The following is a 23,144-nucleotide window of genomic DNA, read 5'->3' on the forward strand; positions in this document are numbered from 1 at the left end:
GGGCTCCGCTTCCTCCGGCCTGGCCTGCGAGCTTCCTTCCAGCTGAGTCGGAAAGGGACTGGGGAGGGGGCGGCCACCGCTGCAGAGGACGCGCGCGCGCCGCCACCCTTCCCCCTCCCCCCGCCCCGCCCCAGCCCAGCCCCCCCCCCGCCGCGCTCGCTCCCGGGGTGGGGGCAGCCGCCGCCGCCGCAGCCGGCCCTCTAGTCCGGTCAGGGAGCCGTCGATCCGGTCCCTCCCTCCTGCACTGCCCTTTCCTTGCAGCCCCCTCCCAGCCTGGGCGGCCGAAGCCCGGAGAGGCTGGAGCGCGGGGCGCCTCAGCGTTCCCAAATCGAACGGCGTGGGGCTGCCGGGGCTGCCCGGGCGGGCGGCGAGCGCCACATTCCGAGATCGAAGCTTGGCTGCCGCTGCGTTCGGAAGCGGAACTCTCCTGGGGCCACCGCCGCTGCCGCCGCGGCTACATTGTTTCCTCCTCCTCCTCCTCCTCCTCCCCCCCCTCCTCCGGCTCTTTTCTTCACTCCCCGGCCCGGGCCGCGCGGCCGTCCCCGAGCCGTGGTCCAGGCGCTCTCCTGCCTTCTTCCCGCTCCTTACTACCCCCCTCCCCCAGAGCTCCTTTGTACCCCTCCTTTTGGGACCCCCCCTCCCCAGCCGCATGGACTGTCCGGCAGCCCACTGATGTCGCCCGCGGCGAAGTGGACCGGACCGCTGCGCCCAGACAGAGGTGAGTGCCCAGCGAGCGCGGATCCGAGGCTGGGCGGAGATCGCCAGCCTTGGAACCCACGGCTCCTGGTCCCGCTCCCTCCCGCCCTGCGGCCGCTCCCCTCCCCCACCCGCGGGCCCAGAGGTTTGAATTCTCCCGGGAGTTGCTGTCACCGGCTTTTAGCCGGGGGAATAAACCAGCTTCCGAGATGGGCCCCTGGTCCCTTGGGCAGGGCCCCGGAGCGCCAAGTTAGTGTGTCCTTAGTGCCCCGCGGCCTACCGAGGGGTCGAGGGGGGCTTGTGTGAGGATCGGGAACCCCCCTTCCCCGGAGGCTCGGACAAACTCCTCGCCGGCAGCGCTTTATCTTCCTCCAGCCAAGAGCTGGGAATTGGAGGGGCAGGGATGGGGCGGAGACCGGGGCAGTGCCAGTTTTCCCTCCGCGGGACTGTGCGGGATGGGCATGTGGCTGATGGGGGGGGGGGGGATGAAACCTCCAGCCTGGGGTGGGGTCAGACTGGACCCAGGGGGGCGGGCAGCCATTTCCGAGTCCCTGGGGCTTTGCCAGCACTGCCCAAAGCTCTCCTCCCTCTTCCATCCCCACCCTCCGCCCCATAGCTGTGTAACCTGCTGACTGAGCCTGAGGCCTGACAGCCGGGGTGTTCGCCCTGGCCTGGGGACAATGCTCCTCCTTGCCCAGCCCAGACCTCGGGACTCCCGCGCTGGCCCCCAGGGCAGGGGGGAGGGGCCTTCCTTAATGGACCCCCCCAGGAGGCGGAGATGCACGGGCTGCCCAGGGCTGCCCCACTGCATCCCCGCGCCCGCCCGGGAGAGCAGCCTTGGAAACAAAGCCCCCTGTAGCACCTAGAGGGAGCTGGTCTTGCACGTGTACATGGGCTCTTCCCTTCCCCACCTCACTTCTGCCCGGACTTCTTCCATCAGCCTAGACCCCGTTAGACATCAGAGTTGGGGGTCATAGGGTTAGGGGGAAAGGGACATCTAGTCCAACCTCCTTATTGTACTTCTGGGCAGACTGGGCCATGGAGCAGAAAAGGGCCTGGAAGAGGGTTAAGGGGTCATCTAGGCCAACTTCCTCCTTTTACAGAGGAGGAAACTGAGGCCCAGAAGTGACTTGGCCACAGTCACACAGTGAATGACTTCCTGGCACTGGGAGAGATAGGGCCACCGAGAGAAACCGGAACTCTGCCTTGGCCTGGCACTGCCCAGGACGGCCCCAGCCAAGGCCTGAAGGGAAGGGGAAGGCTCTCCCCTGTGCCCGGCCTTGGTCTGGAAGGGTGTTTTGCGCAGTTGGCAGTTCCATGGCTCAGATTTGGGGAGTCCGGCCCCTCCTTGCTTTCTCTTCCTGGAGCCCCCAGCTCTGAAGTCTTGTCTGTCTTGGGGACCCAGATGCCCCTTTGTGGGGTGGGGAGTGAGGCGAGCGAGAGGCCCAGGTCCAGGGATGGGGATGAGAATCCTTCATGGGCGGGATGGAGCGAGGGGAGCCCTTTGACCGGATCCTCATCTTTCTCGCTAGTTTTTCATGTTTTCTCTTCTCCCCCCAGGAGAAAAAACTGGGGAACATCCCAGCTTTCTAGGCAGATATCTTCATGCCTGACTGCTAGGGTGACTTCTGCCCAGCACCCTGCCAAGGAGGGAGGGAGGCAGGCAGACAGACAGACAGACTGACTCTCTTGGAAAGGACCCCTCGTCTTCTTGCCCTAACCACCTCAGCACGCCTCCTAGCCCTCCGGAGGGCTTTCACAGGAGTCGCTGTTAGCAGTCAGAGAAAAACTTGAAGATTCCCTGGCAGGAAACCCATCCCTAAGGAAAATTGGGGAGGGGGAGCAGCGGGGGAGGTGGTGCTAGGGGACCCTCGTCTCTTGTGATCTCTTTGTCTCCAACCCCGGTGGATGTTAGAGGGGGAAAGACCATGACTGGCTCTTTTTGAGTTGTTGAGGCCCGAGACCTTTAGCCCAGAGCTGGGGTACCCGTTCGCTGGTCCCTGCCTCAGTTTCTCCCTCTGGGGAGAGTTGTTGAGATCCCCCACTGCACTCCCAGTTCTTTGTGAATCTAGTCCATACGACTCCTCTTGCCTTTTCTTCTTATTTTTAAAACACTTCTTAGAATCCATACTTGGTGAGGGTTCTGAGGCAGAAGAGTGGGAAGGGTTAGGCCATGGGATGAAATGATTTACCCCAGCTAGGAAGCGTCTGAGGCCAGATTGGAACCCAGAATCTCCCATCTCTAGGCCTGACTTTCCATCCACACCCACGGAGCCACCTAGCTGCCTCCCTCCTCATCTGCCCCGAGAACCGGGTCTTACCTTCTTCCTCAGTGGCCGCTCAGTTTTGTCAGAACTTCAGGAGGAGCCTCCCAGACTGGAGAGCCTGAAGGGGGGAGCCTTTCCAGCTTCCCTCGTGGGCCCCACACTGGAACCCATGCTAGAGGCCCTGGGATCAGATTTGGGGCACAAATGCGTTCCATAAATCCACCTCCCCCCTCCATTCTGGGCCATCAGCATCTTCCAGGCCTGCCATCCCTCCAGCCCCCCCCCCCCCCCCCCCCCGCATGCTTGCTTGGCCTCGTGGGAAATCACCCTCGCTTTGTTGACGGTCTGGGGGTCTCTGATGGGGTGTGAGTGCCGTCGGGGAGGGGGCGCCTTAACCGCTGGAAAGGAAGCTCCCACTAGAAGGCCCAGCTCTGAGAAGAGGACGTTGGGCCCTGGGGATGCGTCCTCAGAGCTGCCAGGGCAGAGACCTAAGCGGACCCCTCCATGGGCTGGTGGCTTTGCCAGGAGGATCCGTCACCAGGGAAACACGTGGGGGAAGCCCCTCCTCGATTTGGGGGGCACTTCGATGGGCATCCTCTGAGGAGGGAAGAGAAGGGAAGCTCTTCAGGGTGACTCACGCACCCTCCTCCTACCTGGGCAGCCCGGAGGAGCAGAGATGCTTTCCCGGCAGTTCCCTCTTTCCTAAACCCGACCTTCCGTGTTAGAATCACTCCTGGGTGGGGGTTCCCAGGCAGAAGAGCAGGACGTGCTGGGCAAACAGGGCCCCACACTGGGAAGCGCCCGAGGCCAGCTCGGTCCCAGGAGGAAGAGATGGGATGCCATGTAGGCCTCCCGGCGGCTGCCATGTGTCAGCCTCGGGCCTGATCAGCATCCCTCTTTCTCCCTGCGCCCTGGACGGCACCGGGAGATTCTTCTCTGAGAAATGATTCGTTCCCAGCTCTCCTTCCTCCTGTCAAGCCCAGCCTTCGCCTAAATGCTGGAGAAGCTCCTGTGTGGGGCCAATTCACGGGGGGGATGGGCGCTGGGAAATGGGGTGTCGAGGTCGTCTGGACTAGAACACCCGGGTGGATCCCCAAAACAGCAGAGTGGGAAGGGAGCCCCCAAACCATCGACTCTGGCCTCCAGGCAGGGCCTCACAGCTTCAGCCATTGCCAGTAGGTGATTGTCCCCCTAGGCCACAGGAGACTCCAGAACCCCCCTTGGTCCGTGTTGCGGGCCCGGCAGCCCAGAACTCTCCAGAGTTCTGTATGAGGACGTGTATCTGGGCAGCTCGCTAGTGCATGGACAGAGAGCCCTGCAGGCCCAGAGCCAGGAGCCCGGCTTCACGTGGGGGCTCGGGGCCGAGACCCGAGAGCCGATGCCCCTTTGGGGGAGTCTGTCGGCGGGCAGGCTTCCCGCCCATCCCGCCTGCCTGCCTGCCTGCCTTAAGTAATGATTAAAGTCAAATTCGGGCCTAAAAATAAAGTACGAAGAGTGAGGGCGAGCACGTGGGAAGGTGTGCCCGGCTCGGGCCCTACCGAGACCAACCAGAAGCCTCAGCACTGGGGAGAGCCGGGCGGCCCTGCCGGGGCACCTCGTCTCGTGTGATCCGCCCAGCAGCCCAGCGCTGAAGATTCTCTCCCCATTTCACGGGGGAGCAAACTTGAGTGCCTCGTGGTCACGTCATGGCAGAGCCACAGGTGGAGCCTGACAGGCAGTGGCTCTTCCCACTAGACAGGTATAGGGGCAGCCAGGGGGCTCGGTGGGTTGAGAGCTGGGCCTAGAGAGGAAAGGTCCTGGGTTCCAATCTGGCTTTGGACACTTCCTAGCAGGGTGACCCTGGGCAAATGGTTTAACCCACTAGACGAGGCTTCTGAACTATCTGGTGAAGCCCTGTAGTTGCTTTCTCCAAATGTTTTTTAAGTCCATAAAATGCATAGGGCTACAAAGTCAACCCATTCAGTTGAATTTTTTGTTTCTTAGTTAAGTTCACTAGCTTAAGAACTCCTGATTAGTGGGGCAGCTCAGTGTCTCAGTGGACAGAGTGCAGATCTAGATTGGGAGGTCCTGGGTTCAAAAGTGACTTCAGACAACTGCCTAGCTGTGTGACCCTGGGCCAGTCACTTAACCCCATTTGCCTAGCCCTTGCCCTTCTGACGTAGAGTTCTTACTAAGGCAGAAAGTAAGGGTTAAAAAAAAAGGAACCCCTCCCCCAGATAGAGGGGAAATGGGGTGTTCAGTGACAAGAGCGCTGGTTCTGAAGTTGGAGGAAATGGTTGTGAGCCCCATCTCTGCTGCTCACTACCGCAGACCTTGGATGTTGGACTTGTGGAGGCTTTGGGTCCATCCAAGGCAAAATGGGAAAGTTAGAGTGGGTGGCCTGTGAGGACCCATTGGCCTTGGGAGCCTCTTGGGTGGCCAAGTCTATGTGCTCACTTGGAACTGTGGGACTGTGAACAAAATCATTTCCCTCTTCCTGAGAATTTGTTTTCCCCTGTGTAGACATCCCTCTTAGATAACCTTCAGTTCTAAAAGGTCCACCATCTTCCTGCCAGCTCTCTCAGTTGGAGGAGGGGGCAGACAGAGAGAGGGAGGTGGGAGAGAGAAAAAGACAGACAGACGGACAGAGACAAAGACAGGGGGAGGGAGGGAGAGAGAGAAATAGACAGAGGGAGGGAGAGAGAGTCCCTTCCTGTAGGAAAGTTGGCTCTCTCCCTAAGACTGGCCTGAGTAGCAACCTCCCCAGGGAAAGGACAGGGACCCAGAGAAGCTCTGACTGCCCGTGGGCCGGGGTGGGTGCCAGCTTGCTGCCCCAGCTCCCCTCTGACCTCTCTCTCCCTCCCCTTCTGTAGTTTCCCTTCCTGGTTTTAAGGCACAAAGTCCTGGGGGTGGGGAGGTGAGGCTTCTATCTCCTCCTAGGCTCTTAGAAGCCCTGCTTCTGGTTGGGTGACTGAACACAGCTTCCTTCTCTTCCCCCCACCCCCAGTTCCAGTCTAGAAAGTGGTGAGGGGGGAGGGAGGGGGCTCCCAGCCTGCCTCCGTCCAGCCCTGGCCTAAGCCAAGCCCTCTACTCAGACCCCAACCTTCTAGACCTTTTAGCCTCTAAGGAAGGCTAGAAGGCTCCTGCCTGGGGCCTCTCTCCTTCCGCCCCTCCAGGTGGAGGCAGTTCAGTGAATTCCCCAGATTTCCCCCAGGTCCTGCCTCGATCACTTGCTCTGACCTTGTTGCGCTCACCCTACACGTGGCCCAGTTAGGCCCTGGCAGGGGGTCGGGATAGGTTTGAAGAGGGAAATAGGGGGGGAAAGGCTAGATGGCCCGGAGGAATTTAGCCTGTTTGGGATTCATACAGAAAATAGAACCACTGTGGTAAGTGCTTCCCCTCTCCAGAAGGGAGGCCTACCGGCTGCGAGTTACCCAGGCTTCCCGGAAGAGGTGGTCCTCGAGGTCGGCTTTGAAAAGTGAATAGACTTTTTATAACTCAGGGAATCTCGGCGTTAGAAGGGTATCCTTTACTACCTTCTTTACAGATTGGGAAACTGAGGCCAGCTGGAGTGACTTGCTCCCAGTCACAGCTCTTTAGGGGGATGCGTGGGATCAGAATGAGGGTCTTTGTCAAGTATTTATTAATCACCTTCTGTGTGCCGAGCCCTGGAAGAGCCAAAGCAGGCCCCACTCTCCCAGAGCTCGGCCTAACGGAGGAGACAGCATGCCGCGTACAAAGGAGAAAGAGCTCAGTAAACTAGAGAGAATCTTGGGGCTCACCTAAGCTCGCCCAACAGAGGCACAGGAGGCCTGGGAAAGGGTTCTAAACTGAGACCTGAAGGAAGGGGAGCATTCGGGGTGCGAGGGACTGCCAGGGGCATGGAGGACAAGGCTGGCTCAGAAAGGCCCTCAGAGTCACACAGGATTTTACATTTGATCCGGGAGGACAGGCCTGAATTGGGAGGGGACATGGCCAGAGAGGCACTGTCGGAAGTCACTTTGCCTTCCTACGGGTGGGGGGGGGGGGGGGGAGATGGCCTGGCGTGGGGACCCAAGTGGATAGAGGCTCTGAGATGGTAACCTCAGGAGTCCCTGGGCACATTAGGAAGGCAGGAAGAGCTGGGGAGCTGGGTTTGGGTGCGGGTAAGACATCCACATCCAAGGCTCTTTTCACCAGGCTTATCATCCACTCCACCCCAAGGAAATTTAAGTACCTACTATGTCATCTCATATGAGGAATTTGAGTACCTACTCTGTATTAAGTACTTATGTCATCTCCTAAAGGGAATTTGAGTACCTACTCTGTATTAAGTACTTACTGTGTCATCTCCTAAAGGGAATTTGAGTACCTACTCTATATTAAGTACTTATGTCATCTCCTAAAGGGAATTTGAGTACCTACTCTGTATTAAGTACTTACTGTGTCATCTCCTAAAGGGAATTTGAGTACCTACTCTGTATTAAGTACTTATGTCATCTCCTAAAGGGAATTTGAGTACCTACTCTGTATTAAGTACTTACTGTGTCATCTCATAAAGGGAATTTGAGTACCTACTCTATACATAGCACAGTCTCTGCCCTCAAAGAATGCCTGTTGGCCCAGGGATCTCTTCTGGGTTCTGCCCGGCAGCCAGGGCTGCTGGAGGTGGACAACCCTAGAATGGGGGCCGCCGCTAGTTCTAACTTGGGTGGCCTTCTTGGAGCTCAGGGAATGTGGGGAAAGAAAGGCAGCGCTCGGTCCAGGGAGCGACCCTTCATTAAGCCGTCCCGTGCCAGGCTCTGTCCGAGCTGGAAAACCAAAGAAGGGCAGGAGAATCGGGTCCCTTCCTTTGGGAACGCGCACTGGCTCTATGGAGATCCAGAAGAGCCGCAGAGGGAGGCTGAAGGAGAGCAGGAGGGCCTCCCGGGGAGCGGGGGGAAGCGGTGCGGAAGGCGAGGGGACTCGACCGTCACTTCTAACGTCCTCGTGAAAAGAAGCCCGCCAGAGGCCTGGGTTCAGCCGGCCCCCATCTTAGAACCACAGGATTGGCAGAGACCATAAATTGTCTCACACGTTGGGCACGTGGTTTCCTTGGTTGGTCAATAAGCAGTTGTGTGGCAGGGATGGGGGGCAAAGACAAAAAGTCCGTCTGCCAGGAGCTGCTGTTTGATCTGTTGGGGAGGCAACATCTGCCTCTGTCCTCTACAAAGTAGATGAGAGTTGGCCGGGAAGAGGGGCAGTCAGGAGAAGCTTCCTGGAGGAGGTGGCATTTGAGCTGAGCTTTGGAAGAATCCAGGAATTCTCAAAGAGAAAGTGCCTTCCCCGCAGAAGGGCCACCCGCCTGGGCAGAGTTGGCTCTGGGAGTGTCCAGGCAGGTCCCGCTCCAGGGCGGGGGATGACATCCAACCCAGGTTCTCTGGTTTCCAGGCCGATGCCCTTGGCCCCTTAGACGCAGGCCGGACCTCAAGGATGGAGGATCCGGAGCCCTCCTGGGCAATGCGGGGCCCTCCTCCCCTTTGGCTCCCCGTTGGGCTGCCTGGAGCTGGGCAGGTGGTCTGGCCTTGCCCCGATGCCTCGCTGCCATGCTCTGTCCCGGGCCGGGCGTCCCCAGGGCCAGCGGGCGGCTCGGTAATTAGACGCCGCAGCGGTAGTTAAATGCCTTTCTGGGCCGAGCTGGGAGCAGCGCAGCCCCGATGGGGGAAGGAGGAAGGAAGAGAGAGATGGAGGAAAGGCCTCTCGTCTGGGCGGGGGCAGACTGGAGCCAGCGTGCTGGTGCTGGTGCTGGCGCGTGGTGGGGGGACTAGTTCCTCGCTCGTGTTTTATCTGTAGTGAATGCAAAGAAGTGCCCCGACGGACATCCGGTAGAAAACGGTTTTCTAGCTGCCCAGTTTTGAGAAAAAGCCACAGGGAGCTGGCTGGCAGGATAAGCTGAGCCCAGGATTTCCCCACTCCTAGAAGACTATAGGCCTCAGTTTGCCTGGCTGTAAAATGGGCTGCAGGAGGACGAGTTCTCTGGCATCCTTTTCCTGTGCCAACCCTCCCATTGGCATCACCCGTAGGCAGACACTGACCAAGAGTGAGGAACTCCCTGGGGTTCCGCCTGCGGCCAGTGACGTCTGCTCCCTGGAGGCTCCTTAGCTTCCACTTCTAGAAATGGGCCCTGCACGCAGGGGGCGGCCGGCTGGGACCACCTTTACTCGGACACCTTTTCGGGCCGAATTATCCGTTTTCTGTTTCTCCGCTCGCTCCCGACAGGCCTCTTTGGGCCCCTGTGAGTGTAGGAGCAGATGTATTCAGGCTGCCCCAGAACAGCCCGGCGCCTTCCCGGAGCCTCTCTGGAGGCCCCCCGCTCTCAGGGCTGTCAAAGGAGGGGCTGAGCCGGAGGACTCCCCGGGTCTGATCCAAGAGCTGCCAAAGGGCAGCCGGGCCTCTGCTCCGGAGGGGTGGCACCCAGCCCTCCAGCCCAGGTGAGCCCTCCAAGCAGTGGGAGAGTCACCTCTTAATACCGTCATTATTTGATTGCTGCTGAACTAGCTGAACCCACCCAGCGGGGTACGCCCTTCCCTGGGGCCTCCGCTCCAGTTCCTGGGGCTTTGGGCCTCCCTGCAGCCGGCTACTGTGGGGAAGACACCCCACCCCACCCCACCCCCTTGGACTCTCCCTTCTCCCAGGATCCAGGCTGTCTCCTGGTTGGCCCCTTGGTTCCTGGCTCTCCTTCTTCCAGGAATGTCCTCCCTCCCCCGGTTCCTGCCTGCCCCCCTCCCCCTGGGCTCCAGGGCTGCCCGGGACAGCAGTGCTTCCCTCCGGGGTCCTGGAGCCCTTTGGCCTGGTCCTGGGTAACGGACGTCGCCATTATCAGATGTGAAACAAACGCGCTCACGCCTCCACGCCAGCCTGGGCCACCTGCGACGGTCACGTGTCAGATCTGGGAGAAGCCTTGAATGGCGTCAAGTTTGACCTCATTTTTCAGAAGAGGAAACTGAGACTTGGACCTGCCCATTCTGTGTCTAGACTCCGAGGCTGAAACATCACAGACGTGCCATCAGAGCAGTGACTAGTGTGTGGACCTGGCACGGAGGCACTCTCTCCGGGGAGCCTCACAAGTGCCAGGAGGGAGCTCCTGGGGCCCTCGGTTTGAGATGAGGAACCTGAGGCAGGGGCCTTCAGCGGACGTGGCCGGGATCATACCACTAGTCGGCCTCCAGGCTCCGTTTGAACCTCGGGTTCCGTGCGTTCTGGCCAGGGATGGCGGGCCTCCATGCCCTTGGACGGGGCTGAGGCAGGGCCCCGGGGGGAGACTGGCTTCTTGGGGAAGGAATGGTTTAAACCTTCCCTTCTGGTGCCAAGCTGGACTATAACGGACAGCCTTAAAGGGTAGTGGGGGGGGCAGGGCCTGCGTGCGGGCATCGAGGGCCCCCCCCCCTCCCTGCCCAGCTTCGTGGCTCCGCCCATAACTGTTTCTGGGACCCTGTTAGTATCTAATTTCTGCTTTGAGGTGCCTCTGCCTGAGTTTACCAAGTGCCCACCCCACCCCCCTTCTGTTCACTTCCCTTTTCAGCCAGTATTTTTAGACTCGTGTAAACAGCCGCCCAGTGGCTCCCACGCCCCACCAGACAGGGCTGAGCTTGGGGGGCGGGAGCTGGGCCAGAAACCTCCAGGGGCCCCTTGAACCTCTCCCCAGTGTTCTGGGCAGCCGGGACCCCTGCCTCCCACCCCATGTGCCCACACCCCCGCTTTCAGCTGTCCCATCCTCTTCCCGAGAAGCCTGGACCTCCTAAGAAAGGGCCGCTTGATGCTGCAGCCGCTGACCTCAGAGCGGACGGCACAATGCCCGGCTTGTTCCCCCGGACCTCGGCGCACAGAGAGGCCCCTTCTCTGAGGCAGGCCCCCCCCAGCAGCCCCTAGGGCCTGCTGGGAATTGTAGTTTGGGGGCCGGGCCCACCTCCTCCCCCATCCCCTCCCGTTGGTCCCCGGGGGTGTGCCAGCTGCTTCCAGGAGTTAAATATAGCCGCTCCAGCGCAGAAGGTACAGCATGGAGGAGGAGGAGGTACTGCTGGGAGCGCTCCCCAGATGGCTCCGGCCACGCCGCGACGGCCTAAAGGCTCATGGTGGAACCTTCACTTCCTTTCCACTAACGCTGGACAGTTGTCAGTCGGCAAGCATGTTGGGGCTCCGTGTGGGGCCTGGTCCCTGCCCTCAGGGAGCCCCCACCCCCTCGGGTGGCCGGGGGCCATCCCTCCGGGATAGTTTGCTTTGGCCATGTCTGTCGGGGCTGTCTAGGCGCTAGCCTGAGGCTCCCTGAGGCCAGGGACGGCCCGGCCGGTGGTGTTTAGTCGCGTCTGACTCTTCATGCCCCCATTGGGGTTTTCTTGGCAAAGATGCTGGCGCGCGGCGGGCCACTTCCTTCTCCGGCTCCTCTGACAGTTGAGGAATGGAGGAAAACAGAGTGAAATGACATGGCCAGGGCCATACAGCTAGGAAGGGCCTGAGGTCAGGTGGGAAGCCAGGCCCAGGCCGGGGACTCTCTCCTGGCTCCGAGCTCCCTGGATTCCCGTTCCTGCCCTGCGCAGCCCAGGCCTTCCTGCCTAGACTTCCCTTCCCCTGGTGGGTGGATGGGGCTGCTCGGGGCGGCCGTGTCCCTCTGCCTCTAAGTGGAGATGTCCCTTCCCTGAGTCAGCGCGCACCTGCCCCTCGTCTGTACACGAAAGACTCCTTTGGGGCGAGTCGACGGCCGTAGGTAGGCTCCAGCCCCATCGTGCGGAAGGAGAAGGTAGCACTGAACACTGAAGTGTCCTGCCTGGACGTCATCGTGCTGGGACATAACCGGGCTGAGGGCTGAACCCGGGAGGACCGATGTGAGGCCGACGGCTCCCAGGAGCCACGGACTACTCTGGGGCCTTGAGCAAGCCGCGCCGCTCCTTGGGCCCCATCTGCCCAGTGGCCTGCAGGGTCCGTGCTCCCCCCACGGATCCTGTGAACGTGGGTGGGGGCGTCTTCCCAGGCAGGCGCTGTAGGAGAGAGCGCGCGTGGAGCCTGCGAGAGGCACGATGAGGTGACGGGTCATGCGGAAAAAGAGCCGGGGTTTTCAGTGGGCCGCGAGGTGGATGTGACTCAACACTAGGATGTGGCAACCCAAAAAGGCTGATTAAAGGCCCCCATCGGCAGAACCCAGGACGGGCTCGTTTCCTGCTCCAAGCCCCGGGAGTGGGGGCTGGAGGAGCGAAGGACCTTTGCCTTGGGTGGGTTCTGGTGGGGGGCGTCAGTTCCCGACGGCAGAGAGCAGAGCACGGAGTCAGGAAGGCTTCCCCAAGCAGAAGGGGCTGCGGCTTTGGGCCCTTCACTAGAGAGGAACATCCGTCTGTGCCAGCCGAGAGGGGCCCAAGGAACAGGGGGATGTTGGGGTGGAAGAAGAAGGCGCTGGGTGGAGACATGGTGAGGGCTGGCAGGTCCTACTTGTTCTGGCCCCTCGTGATCCCGTTGGGGGTTTTCTTGGCAGACGCTGGAGTGGTTTGCCATTTTCTTCTTCAGCTCGTTTTGTAGCTGAGGAAACTGAGGCAGACAGGGTGAGGTGACTTGCCCAGGATCACACAGCTAGGATGCATCCGGGACTGGATTTGAGGTCATGAATGAATCTTCCTGACTTCAGACCCCCGACTGTCCACTGGGCCGAGGACTTCTTTCCGACTATTCAGTGGCAGAAAGGGCGGTGATCCTCTCCTGGCCTGGTCTGAGGTCCGACCAGGGCTTGGCTCCTTCTTGCTCCAGGCCTGGCCCTCTGCTCTGCCCCCGGAGCTACCTGCCACACCTGGGCCTGTTTTAGTCACCAGTTTGGCATACTTGTTTTTGAAGCCCTCACCTTCCACCTTGCAAGAATGTTGACTGTGGGTTCCCAGGCAGGAAGGTGGCAGGGCTGGCCTGTGTAGGTGAACCTACGGTCCGCATGCCGGGGGGAATGGGAGTGTATGCTGCTCCCCTCCCCCTTTTTGTGCACCTGAGGCCATGCCTTCCTCCCCTGTCTGGGGTAAGGCTCATCTGAGGGTTGCCATTTGAGTGCTTGGTCTCTAAAAGGTTTGCTATTACTGGGCAATGGGGGTTAAGGGACTTGCCCAGGGCCATCCTGTCTGAGGTCAGATTTGAACCCAGGACCTCCTGTCTCTGGACCTGGCTCTCCATCCATGGAGTCATCCAGAGGCCCCCACCTACCCATATTACTCTCCCAGCTGGGCCAATGGTAGCCCCAGTAGGATGCCGCAGTATCCAGTGCCTTGTTCTACTCTTTTTCATCCCCTTCTTCACTCTCTCCCCTTAGCGGACTTGTTCTCAGGACAGACTCTGAGATCCATCAAGGGTCCCTCCTGGAGACCAGGTGCAGCCTTGGCCCTGCACTCCCCCTCACCCCCAATAATGGGGGAGGGGGTTCTCCGCGGGCCCCTGGGGCTCCCTCCTCTGCCTCTGGGGGAGGCGGGACAAGGCGCCGCCTCCACCCCCTCCTCACGCTGCCCCTCTCCCTGTGGCCTCCCTCTTTTCAGCTCTAATGGTACCAAGTGACGGAGCCTTCTTGTGAGAGTCGGACCTCAGAACTCCAGAGAAGATGTCGGCAATCCAGGTACCGGCCTGGGGAGGGGGTGCAGGGAGGGGGCCGTGGCTCCTCCCCCCGGGTGGCCCCTCCTCCGCGTGGCTCCTCCTCCGTGCCCACCGGCTGGACTGTGTTGAGAGAATGTCTTCCCCGGAGAAACTGCCTTGCATCCAGCTTCCACGTTGCCCTTGCTGTGTCCTGAGCCGACTCCATCCTCTCTCCAGGGAGAGCTCGGAGCGGGCCCGGCTCTCCTGCCTGTGTCCCCCCTTCATGGAGGGGATTCCCGGGAGAGACAGGAAGCCCTCCTGGCAGGGGCAGCCATCGAGGGTGGGATTGGGGGCCCGGAAGGAGCTCAGGGTCACCTGGTTCCTTTCCTACTTCACCCAGCTTCGGGGCTGGAGCTGAGTCAGATGACCCGGGCTCCCGCTCTCTCCCCAACATCCGGCAGAAGGGATAGCCCGGGGATCTTGGGCCGGGGCAGGGCAGGGCCGGGCTGTGCAGGAGGCGGGTGCCTGAGCCCCTGTTGCCTCTGTCTGGCAGGCCGTCTGGCCATCCGGTACAGAATGTATTGCCAAGTACAACTTCCACGGCACAGCAGAGCAAGACCTGCCCTTCAGCAAAGGGGACGTTCTCACCATAGTTGCTGTCACCAAGGTAACGGTCACCCGGGAGACGGAGGACTCCTTTCCCTCCTTCCCCCCTCCCTCCCTCCCTCTTTCCTCCTACTCCTTTCTCCTTCCCAGTGCTCCGTGGGGGGGGGGGGGGCTATTAGGGAGCCCTTCCGCCCACGTGTAACGGGGCGGGACCCTCCATGCCGCCCCTGGGGGTGGGAAGGGGTGGGGGCGGGCAGCCGGCCTCTCACACCGGCACCTCCTCTCCCTCCCCAGGACCCCAACTGGTACAAAGCCAAAAACAAGGTTGGCCGAGAGGGCATCATCCCAGCCAACTATGTGCAGAAGCGGGAAGGAGTGAAAGTGGGCACCAAGCTGAGCCTCATGCCGTGAGTGGCCGGGCGGGCTGGCGGGGATGGCCCGGCTGGGTGCGCTCGATGGTGGTCATCAGTCGTCTCCTGCCCTCTGTGGCCCCACCGGGGCTTCGATGGCAGATACTGGTGTGGTCGGTGGTTCCCTTTCTCAGTTCATTTGACTGAGGAGGAAACCGAGGCAAGCGGAGTTGCGGGAATCGCCCAGGGGTCGGAAGTGAGCCATCGCGCATGCCCAGTGGCCCCACAGCCATGTTCTTTTTTAACCCTTATCTTAGCGCGTAGAGTCAGTGCTATGTGTTGGCCCAGAGAGCCCCTAGGGCTAGGCCTTGGGAAGTGTCTGAGGCCATATGGGAACCCAGGACGCCCCCTAGTGGAGAGGCGGCAGCCGGGGGATGCTCAGAGGAGGGCCTCGCCTCCCGCCAGGCACCCCCAGGTCCGTCCAGAACAAAGGCTCCTCCTCTAAGGATTCCCTCCTTCAGACCGGGGGGCGCCATGAAGGCGTGGAAGCAGGGACGCCCTGCACGAGGTTTCCAGCCCGGGTTGGGCCCCTTTCCATGGCCGTGTGGGCCGAGGGCTCCCCTCCAGGCTGACGCCAGCCGCCCTCCCCCAGGTGGTTCCACGGGAAGATCACCCGCGAGCAGGCGGAGCGGCTGCTCTACCCACCCGAGACCGGCCTGTTCCTGGTCCGAGAGAGCACCAACTACCCGGGCGACTACACGCTGTGCGTGAGCTGCGAGGGCAAGGTGGAACACTACCGCATCATCTACAACTCGAGCAAGCTCAGCATCGACGAGGAGGTCTTCTTTGAGAACCTCATGCAGCTGGTGGAGGTGAGTCCGGCCGGACCCAGGGCCTCAGATGGAGGCCAGGGGCCGCTCTGCCTCGGTTTCCTCCTCTGTAAAATGGGGGTCGTCACAGCCCCTGCTTCAACCCCCGGCCTTCTGTCTTAGTCTAGATGCTAAAGCAGAAGATCAGTGAGGGCCGGGCAGCTGGGGTGAAGGGACTTGCCCAGGGTCACCCCTGGGGAAGCATCTGAGGCCAGACTGGAACCCGGGTCCTTTGTGCCAGGCCCGCCCTTCTATCCATGGCGTGACCCAGCTGCCCCGACAAAGTGCTCTAAAGGCACCTGATAACATTCCAGAGAGGCCCTGGACCCCTGCTGCTATGTGTGGGCCCCAGGCTTTGGGGGGCCACCGTGTGTGGACCTAGGCTTTTGGGGGCTGCAATGTGTGGGTCCTGGGATTTGGAGGGCCACCATGTGTGGACCCCGGGCTTTTGGGGGCTGCAATGTGTGGGTCCTGGGATTTGGAGGGCCACCATGTGTGGACCCCGGGCTTTTGGGGGCTGCAATGTGTGGGTCCTGGGATTTGGAGGGCCACCATGTGTGGACCCCGGGCTTTTGGGGGCTGCAATGTGTGGGTCCTGGGATTTGGAGGGCCACCATGTGTGGGCCCAGGCTTTGGGGGCTGCAGTGTGTGGGTCCTGGGATTTGGGGGCCGCCATGTGTGGACCCCGGGCTTTTGGGGGCTGCAATGTGTGGGTCCTGGGATTTGGAGGGCCACCATGTGTGGGCCCAGGCTTTGGGGGCTGCAGTGTGTGGGTCCTGGGATTTGGGGGCCGCCATGTGTGGACCCCGGGCTTTTGGGGGCTGCAATGTGTGGGTCCTGGGATTTGGAGGGCCACCATGTGTGGGCCCAGGCTTTGGGGGCTGCAGTGTGTGGGTCCTGGGATTTGGGGGCCGCCATGTGTGGACCCCGGGCTTTTGGGGGCTGCAATGTGTGGGTCCTGGGATTTGGAGGGCCACCATGTGTGGGCCCAGGCTTTGGGGGCTGCAGTGTGTGGGTCCTGGGATTTGGGGGCCGCCATGTGTGGACCCCGGGCTTTTGGGGGCTGCAATGTGTGGGTCCTGGGATTTGGAGGGCCGCCACGTGTGGGCCCCAGGCCTTGGAGAGCCACTGTGTATGGGCCCTGGGATTTGGGGGCCGCCATGTGTGGACCCCGGGCTTTTGGGGGCTGCAATGTGTGGGTCCTGGGATTTGGAGGGCCGCCATGTGTGGGCCCCAGGCCTTGGAGAGCCACTGTGTATGGGCCCTGGGACTTTGGGGGCCACCATGTGTGGACCCCGGGCTTTTGGGGGCTGCAATGTGTGGGTCCTGGGATTTGGAGGGCCGCCATGTGTGGGCCCCAGGCCTTGGAGAGCCACTGTGTATGGGCCCTGGGACTTTGGGGGCCACCATGTGTGGACCCCGGGCTTTTGGGGGCTGCAATGTGTGGGTCCTGGGATTTGGGGGCCACCATGTGTGGACCCCGGGCTTTTGGGGGCTGCAATGTGTGGGTCCTGGGATTTGGAGGGCCGCCATGTGTGGGCCCCAGGCCTTGGAGAGCCACTGTGTATGGGCCCTGGGACTTTGGGGGCCACCATGTGTGGACCCCGGGCTTTTGGGGGCTGCAATGTGTGGGTCCTGGGATTTGGAGGGCCGCCATGTGTGGGCCCCAGGCCTTGGAGAGCCACTGTGTATGGGCCCTGGGACTTTGGGGGCCACCATGTGTGGACCCCGGGCTTTTGGGGGCTGCAATGTGTGGGTCCTGGGATTTGGGGGCCACCATGTGTGGACCCCGGGCTTTTGGGGGCTGCAATGTGTGGGTCCTGGGATTTGGAGGGCCGCCATGTGTGGACCCAGGATTTGGGGGTTGCCTCAGGCTACAGGGTTGGGGTGGGGTGGCGCATGGCTGTGCTTTTAGCTGCTGTCGCTGGAGGAAGAGGCAGAATCGAGCCGTGTGGGAGATTCGGCGCTCAGGAAGCCTCACATTGGGGCGTGATGAGGCACAATAGCATCTTTGCATGTGGGAGGGAGAGCCCGGCCTGGGAGGGGATGGAATCTGAGGCCCCAGGTTCAAATCCTGTGGCAGGCACTCCCTTACTGGGCGGCCGGAGGGAGGGGGCACCCCTGTCTCACCATGGGGCTTCTCTCTCCCGGGGGTCCAGCCGTCCTACGTGTCCAGATAAAACACAGCGGGGCCCCCTGTGCACCCTTAAGATGACCAGAGAAGTGCAGGAGCCCCGTGCGCCGGGCCAGTCCACTTCTCCATCTTAGCGGGTCCGAGAGAGGCCCTCCTGGAGTTGGGGGGGGGTTCAGAAAAAATTTCAGCAAAGGCAAATCCTCCAGCCGCCCCCCCCCAAGTGTGCTGAGGTCCAGCCTTGCCCCCAAAAACTTTTCTGTGGGGAGCCCTAAGAGTGTGTGTACTAGGGGAGGCCCCAGGAGGCTGCCTCTTAGCTCCCACCCTGGTTGCCAGCATAGAGGCTGAGAGGGGGCTCGGAGCTTCCTCATCGGGGTACACTTACCCACAGCCGCCTTCAGACTTGGGGAACCACATTCCCTTATCAAAAAGCCAAATGGTCTGTGGGTGCCTGCTCCGCCACGGCCTCCTTGTGAACATGGAATTTGGAATTGGGGGGACAGGATTAAAACTGGGGTGACCCAGGCCCCCCCAATCAGGTCTGAGCTCCTGAGGTGTAGGATGTGCCATTCGTCTCCCTTTTGACCAGGGTCAAGCCTGGGAGACATGTCAGCTTACTCCAGACCTCTGTTTCCCCGTCTGTAAAATGGGAATAACCGTACTTCCTGCTTCCCAGGCTGGTTGAGGGGTGCAGTGAGGCTCAGGGAGTCCACATAGAGTCCATCCACAGTCAGAACCTGGGCCCCAGGGACCCCAGAGGGAGACCCACCGGGACAGTCCCATCTGTTTGGGATCTTCACGGACACCCACCAACACCCCCAGCCTGCGGCTGCCTCCACCTGATAGAGGCTGAGCATTTCCGGCAGAAGCAGGAAGCTTCCCCCCCCCCCATTCTATCACCCCATTATCACCCCATGGGGGGGGCGAGAGGAGAGCCGAGGCGCCACCCCTCAGGGGCCGCCCCAGGGAGCCAGGGCCCCCTTTAGCCACCTTTTGGCAGAGAGGAGCCCCGAGACGGACCTTCTGGGGATCAGCCCCCAAACCCCTGCCGTCCCCCCAGCAGAGAAAAAGCCAGACCAACCTGAAGCTCTCTGGAAAGAGAGAAGCTGCCGCAGCCTGGCCTGAGCTGCCCTCTAGTGGCCAGCAGTGGCACTGCGCCCGGAGCCCCAGGGGGCCGAGAGCCTCCACCCCCACCCCCACCCTGCCTCTGCTGACTGCACAGCCCGGTGCTGAGCCCTGGGGAGAGCCTCCCCCACCTCTCTGTCTGTCTGTCTGTCTGCCTCTCACTCCCCCTAAGTGACGCCTCTGACGATGGGCTCTTGTGGTACTAATAAGGATCGCCGGGCAGGGCTTTGTTCCTGCCTGATCGTCCCCATCTGACAGGTGAGGACGCGGAACTTAGCAGGGTTCAGGAAGTGTTAGGCTGGTGAGACAGGATTCGAATTCAGGTCCAGGTGCTGGCAGGGGTGACCCTCAGTAGCCTTGTTCTCCGTCCTTTCCTCTGTCTGCCTCTGAGTCCTCCTGGGGAGCCGCAGCTCGGAGAGCCGGGTGGGCGGCCAGTCCTCTCCTCCGTGTAAAACGAGGGCTCGGACAGCCCTGCTGTTACGGGAAAACAGGCTCCAAAAAGGCTTCGTGACTGGCCGGCTGCTGCCCCAAGCAGAAGGGCTGTGCGGGGGGACCCAGGAAATGAAGGTGGTCCGAGTGAGGGGACGCTGGAGGCCCGCCCATCCCGAGGCGGCCCCTGGCCGGCAGAGCCTCGAGAGCCGTCCCAAAGAGACACAGATGGATGTGCCAGTCGGGAATTTGGGGGGCCTGGGGGACAGGAACAGTCCCGGGGTCAGCCAGGGGCCCCCATGCCTCCGTGTCTCCCCAGCACTACACCACGGATGCCGACGGGCTCTGCACTCGCCTCATCAAGCCCAAAGTCATGGAAGGGACGGTGGCAGCCCAGGACGAGTTCTCCCGGAGTGAGTGCCCCCCAGCCCCCCCAGCTGCCCTCAGGTACCCCCCCCCCCAGCCCCAGCCCCCGGCTTCCTTGTCTCAGAATCCACACTGTGGTGAGAACCAGCCTGTGGGGGTGAAGTGACTTGTCCAGGGTCACCCAGCCAGGAAGTGTCTGAGGTCAGATTGGAACCCAGGACCTCTCAGGCCCGCTCTGTGTCCACCGACTCTCCCTGCCTCACCCCCCCCCCCCATCCCTCCGCCGGCACCTCCTTAGCCGGGGGTCACTCTGCTCCCTCCCCCGCAGGCGGCTGGGCCCTCAACATGAAGGACCTCAAGCTGCTTCAGACCATCGGCAAGGGCGAGTTCGGAGGTGAGTGGCGACACGCTGGGAGGCTGGGGGGCCCCGAGGCGGGGGATGGGCTGGGGGACCCCGAGGGGGGGGATGGGCTGGGGGGCCCCGAGGAGGGGGATGGGCTGGGGGGCCCCGAGGGGGGGGGGTGAGCAGCCCTGCAGGGTCTCAGCCCCTGTTGCCCCCCTCACCCCCCAGACGTGATGCTCGGGGACTATCGGGGCAACAAAGTCGCCGTGAAGTGCATTAAGAATGACGCCACCGCGCAGGCCTTCCTGGCAGAAGCCTCAGTCATGACGTGAGTGGGGCCGGGGCGGGCGGGGCGGGGGCGGGGAGGCCGAGCCGGGACCAAGCGGCCCCCCGCGTCTCCTTCACCCCAGGCAGCTGCGGCACAGCAACCTGGTGCAGCTCCTCGGCGTGATCGTGGAGGAGAAGGGCGGCCTCTACATCGTCACCGAGTACATGGCCAAGGTGAGGAGGCGGCCGCTCCTTGGGCGGGGGAGGGGAGGCCGGCCCGGGCGGCCGATGACTGGGCGCTCTCCCTCCAGGGCAGCCTGGTGGACTACCTCCGGTCCCGCGGCCGCTCCGTGCTGGGCGGCGACTGCCTCCTCAAGTTCTCCCTGTGAGTCTGGCCAGAGCCCGGGAGGGAGGCCGGGACGGGCGGGGGAGAGGGGAGAAGCCCGTGGAGGAGCCAGTGGAAGCGCCCAGGAGACGGCTCGGAGGAAGCCGCAGGTCCCGCGCGGTGTTGGGCTGGAGGCGGCAGGAAATGGGGTTCCCAGCCGCGGCCCTCACGCTCCGACCCTCCCCCAGAGATGTGTGCGAGGCCATGGAGTACCTGGAGGCCAACAACTTTGTGCACCGGGACCTGGCGGCCCGCAACGTGCTCGTGTCTGAAGACAACATCGCCAAGGTCAGCGACTTCGGCCTCACCAAGGAGGCCTCCTGCACCCAGGACACGGGGAAGCTGCCCGTCAAGTGGACCGCCCCCGAGGCCCTGAGAGAGAAGGTAGGGGCTGCCCCGGAGCACTTGGGCCCCCACTGGGGCTCCCCCTCCCCCTGGCCTCGGGGTCTCCAGCCCCGATCCCGGCCCCCCTGCGGGTCTCGGGGTTCCTCCCTGTGGGCGGTGGGCCCGGCCGGCTCTCAGGTCCTGCTTCTTCCCTCCTCGGGCAGAAATTCTCCACCAAGTCGGACGTGTGGAGTTTCGGGATACTCCTCTGGGAAATCTACTCCTTCGGCCGAGTGCCTTATCCGAGAATCGTGAGTCGCGGGGGGGAGCCGGGCCGAGGGGGCCCCGGGGGGTCCGGGACGGGGAAGCTCAGCGCCGGCGCTCTCCCCGCAGCCCCTGAAGGACGTGGTCCCGAGAGTGGAGAAGGGCTACAAGATGGACGCGCCGGATGGCTGCCCGGCCGCCGTCTACGAGGTGATGAGGAATTGCTGGCATCTGGACGCTGCCAACCGGCCCTCCTTCCTGCAGCTTAGGGAACAGCTAGAACATATCAAAGCCCACGAGCTGCACCTGTGAATGCCAGCGTGGCAGCGAGGGCACCCCGTGGGCGCCCTGGCCCGCCTTCTTCAATCCCCTCGACACAGAGACTGAGGTGCTGTTGAGAACTGGACCAGCTCGGGCGGAAGCCCCCCTGGGAAAGACTGTGCACATCCCTCCGGCCTCCCCCCGGAGCCAGGGTGCTGCTGGAGGGGCGCTGGGAGTGTGGGGAGCAGTCGGGGGTCCTTCATTCCAAAGTGACATGTCCTGGCTTCCCCCCGCTCCGCCCTCCCAGCCCCCCACCAGCCCCTCGCCGCCTCTTCTCTCCACCATGGGATGCCCATCTTGGCCTGTCCCTCTCACAGGTCAGCTGAGCAGGGACCAAAGGGGTTTGGGGGGACCGCACTGAAATGGGAGGAAGGGGCAGACTCGATCCCTCGTCTCCCCCATCCTCCCGGCTCCTGCCTGCCTCTCTTTCTCATTTTCTTCTTTCTTCCTCTTTTTTTATGATTTTTTTCTGTTTTTTTTTTCAAGTTGAGGAGAAAAAAAATACCCAATTTGGGGCATTTTACAAGAAGTACGAATCTCATTCTTAATGTATTAAGGGCAGAGGGGGAAGGGTATGGAAAGGCAAGAAACGCCCCCTCCCCATTCCCCCCGAGTTCTCTCGCCCCCGGCCCCTGTCAGAAGCAGTCCATGCCCCCTCCCTGCCCACCTCCCAGCCTCGGGCCTGGTGTTTGCGCTTGACCCTGTCTCAGTGTTGCATGCCGATCCCAGAGGCCTTTGCGTTTCTGTCCGGTGCTTAATCTCATGTATTGCTGCCCACCCTGTGAGATGAAACTGTAATAAACCATTCCATGAGGACACCCGACACCCCCAGCCTCCTTGCGTCCTCTCTCGGGGGCCTGCCTGCCCTCCCCCCACACCCCCGACCGAGGCTTGAGAGGACCCCCCCTCCCCCCGTCCTGTCCATCCCCCTGTCTCCGAGCAGGGCTGCGCTTGTCCCGTTGTGGCGGGGCAACTGGGCGGGGGCCTCTCGGGGAGATGTCCGCTGCCGTCTGTCACCTGCATGAGTGTCTTGTGTCCATCACCATCTGCGAGCTCTAACCTCCCTCCGCTTCAGTGGGAAGGCCGCCTCTCACTTTGTGACGACGGAGAAGTCGCAGATGGGTGCCCCAGTTCTCGTGCTCTTGGCTCTGTGGCTTGGGGGGTGTCTTCCGCTGTCTACCTCCCCGGTCCTGTCCCCCACCCTTTGCCCTGACCCCACCAGCTCCCCGGGCAGATGCTGGGGAGGATGGACACAGCCGGGGAGGGGGATCGGCAGTCCGGCCTGGCCACTGACAAAGGGGCTCCTGGCCTATTCAGCCTCTTATTTTGAGGCTGGAGGAAGACACGGAGAGAAAGGATCAACGAGCCGGCCGTTCTCTCTTCTCTTGTGGGCTATGCCAGGGAGTCGCAGTGTTTCCTGGGAGGGGGCCTGAGTCCTAGGAGAGACAGGCAGCCCACCTGTCCTCCTGCCTGTCCAGCCCCAGGCAAGAGGAGATGTGGTCCAGGGAGGAAGTCCAGGCTCATGGGACATGCCAGCAACGTGTTTACGTGCGGACACAAGTGCCAGGCATGCTCGAGCGTCCGCCCCACAGTGGGGAGAGATGGGTAGTGGAGTAGCGAGCTGGGGGGATTCCTAGAGGAGGCGTGATCTGAACTGGGGCCCAAGGCCTGACTGAGAAGCTTTGGAGGAGTGGAGGCCGGGTGGTGCCATGGATAGGGAGCATCCCAGGAGGCACCCAGTCCTGCCCATCCTTCCTCTCCTTCCCTTGTTCTTCACGTGCCTCCGAAGGATCCGGGCTGCATTGGCTCTTCTAGACATCCGCTCCACTTGGGAGCCAGCCCAGGACTCCCAGCTCTTTCTGAACTGAACATCTCGG

The 23,144-nt window shown here is 62.0% G+C and overlaps 1 protein-coding gene across 1 annotated transcript; it reads left to right on the forward strand.

Annotated features, from left to right (window-relative positions):
• Positions 1-126: 126 nt before the first annotated feature.
• CSK (C-terminal Src kinase) lies at positions 127-22,090 on the forward strand. The gene is made up of 13 exons (XM_001365553.4): positions 127-718; positions 13,454-13,530; positions 14,041-14,154; positions 14,388-14,500; positions 15,096-15,315; positions 19,317-19,410; positions 19,692-19,757; positions 19,935-20,034; positions 20,117-20,207; positions 20,285-20,358; positions 20,547-20,742; positions 20,907-20,993; positions 21,076-22,090. Exons 2-13 carry the CDS (start codon positions 13,516-13,518, stop codon positions 21,256-21,258), a joined length of 1,353 nt encoding a protein of 450 aa, XP_001365590.1. The 5' UTR covers positions 127-718; positions 13,454-13,515; the 3' UTR covers positions 21,259-22,090.
• Positions 22,091-23,144: the final 1,054 nt, after the last annotated feature.

The sequence above is a fragment of the Monodelphis domestica genome, chromosome 1 (genome assembly GCF_027887165.1).
Source record: "Monodelphis domestica isolate mMonDom1 chromosome 1, mMonDom1.pri, whole genome shotgun sequence".
NCBI lineage: Eukaryota > Metazoa > Chordata > Mammalia > Didelphimorphia > Didelphidae > Monodelphis > Monodelphis domestica.

Coding starts and splice junctions, on each gene's coding strand:
- CSK (XM_001365553.4), top strand. Junction 14,155..14,387: donor CCATAGTTGCTGTCACCAAG/GTAACGGTCACC, acceptor CTCCCTCCCCAG/GACCCCAACTGGTACAAAGC. Junction 20,208..20,284: donor TCACCGAGTACATGGCCAAG/GTGAGGAGGCGG, acceptor CTCTCCCTCCAG/GGCAGCCTGGTGGACTACCT.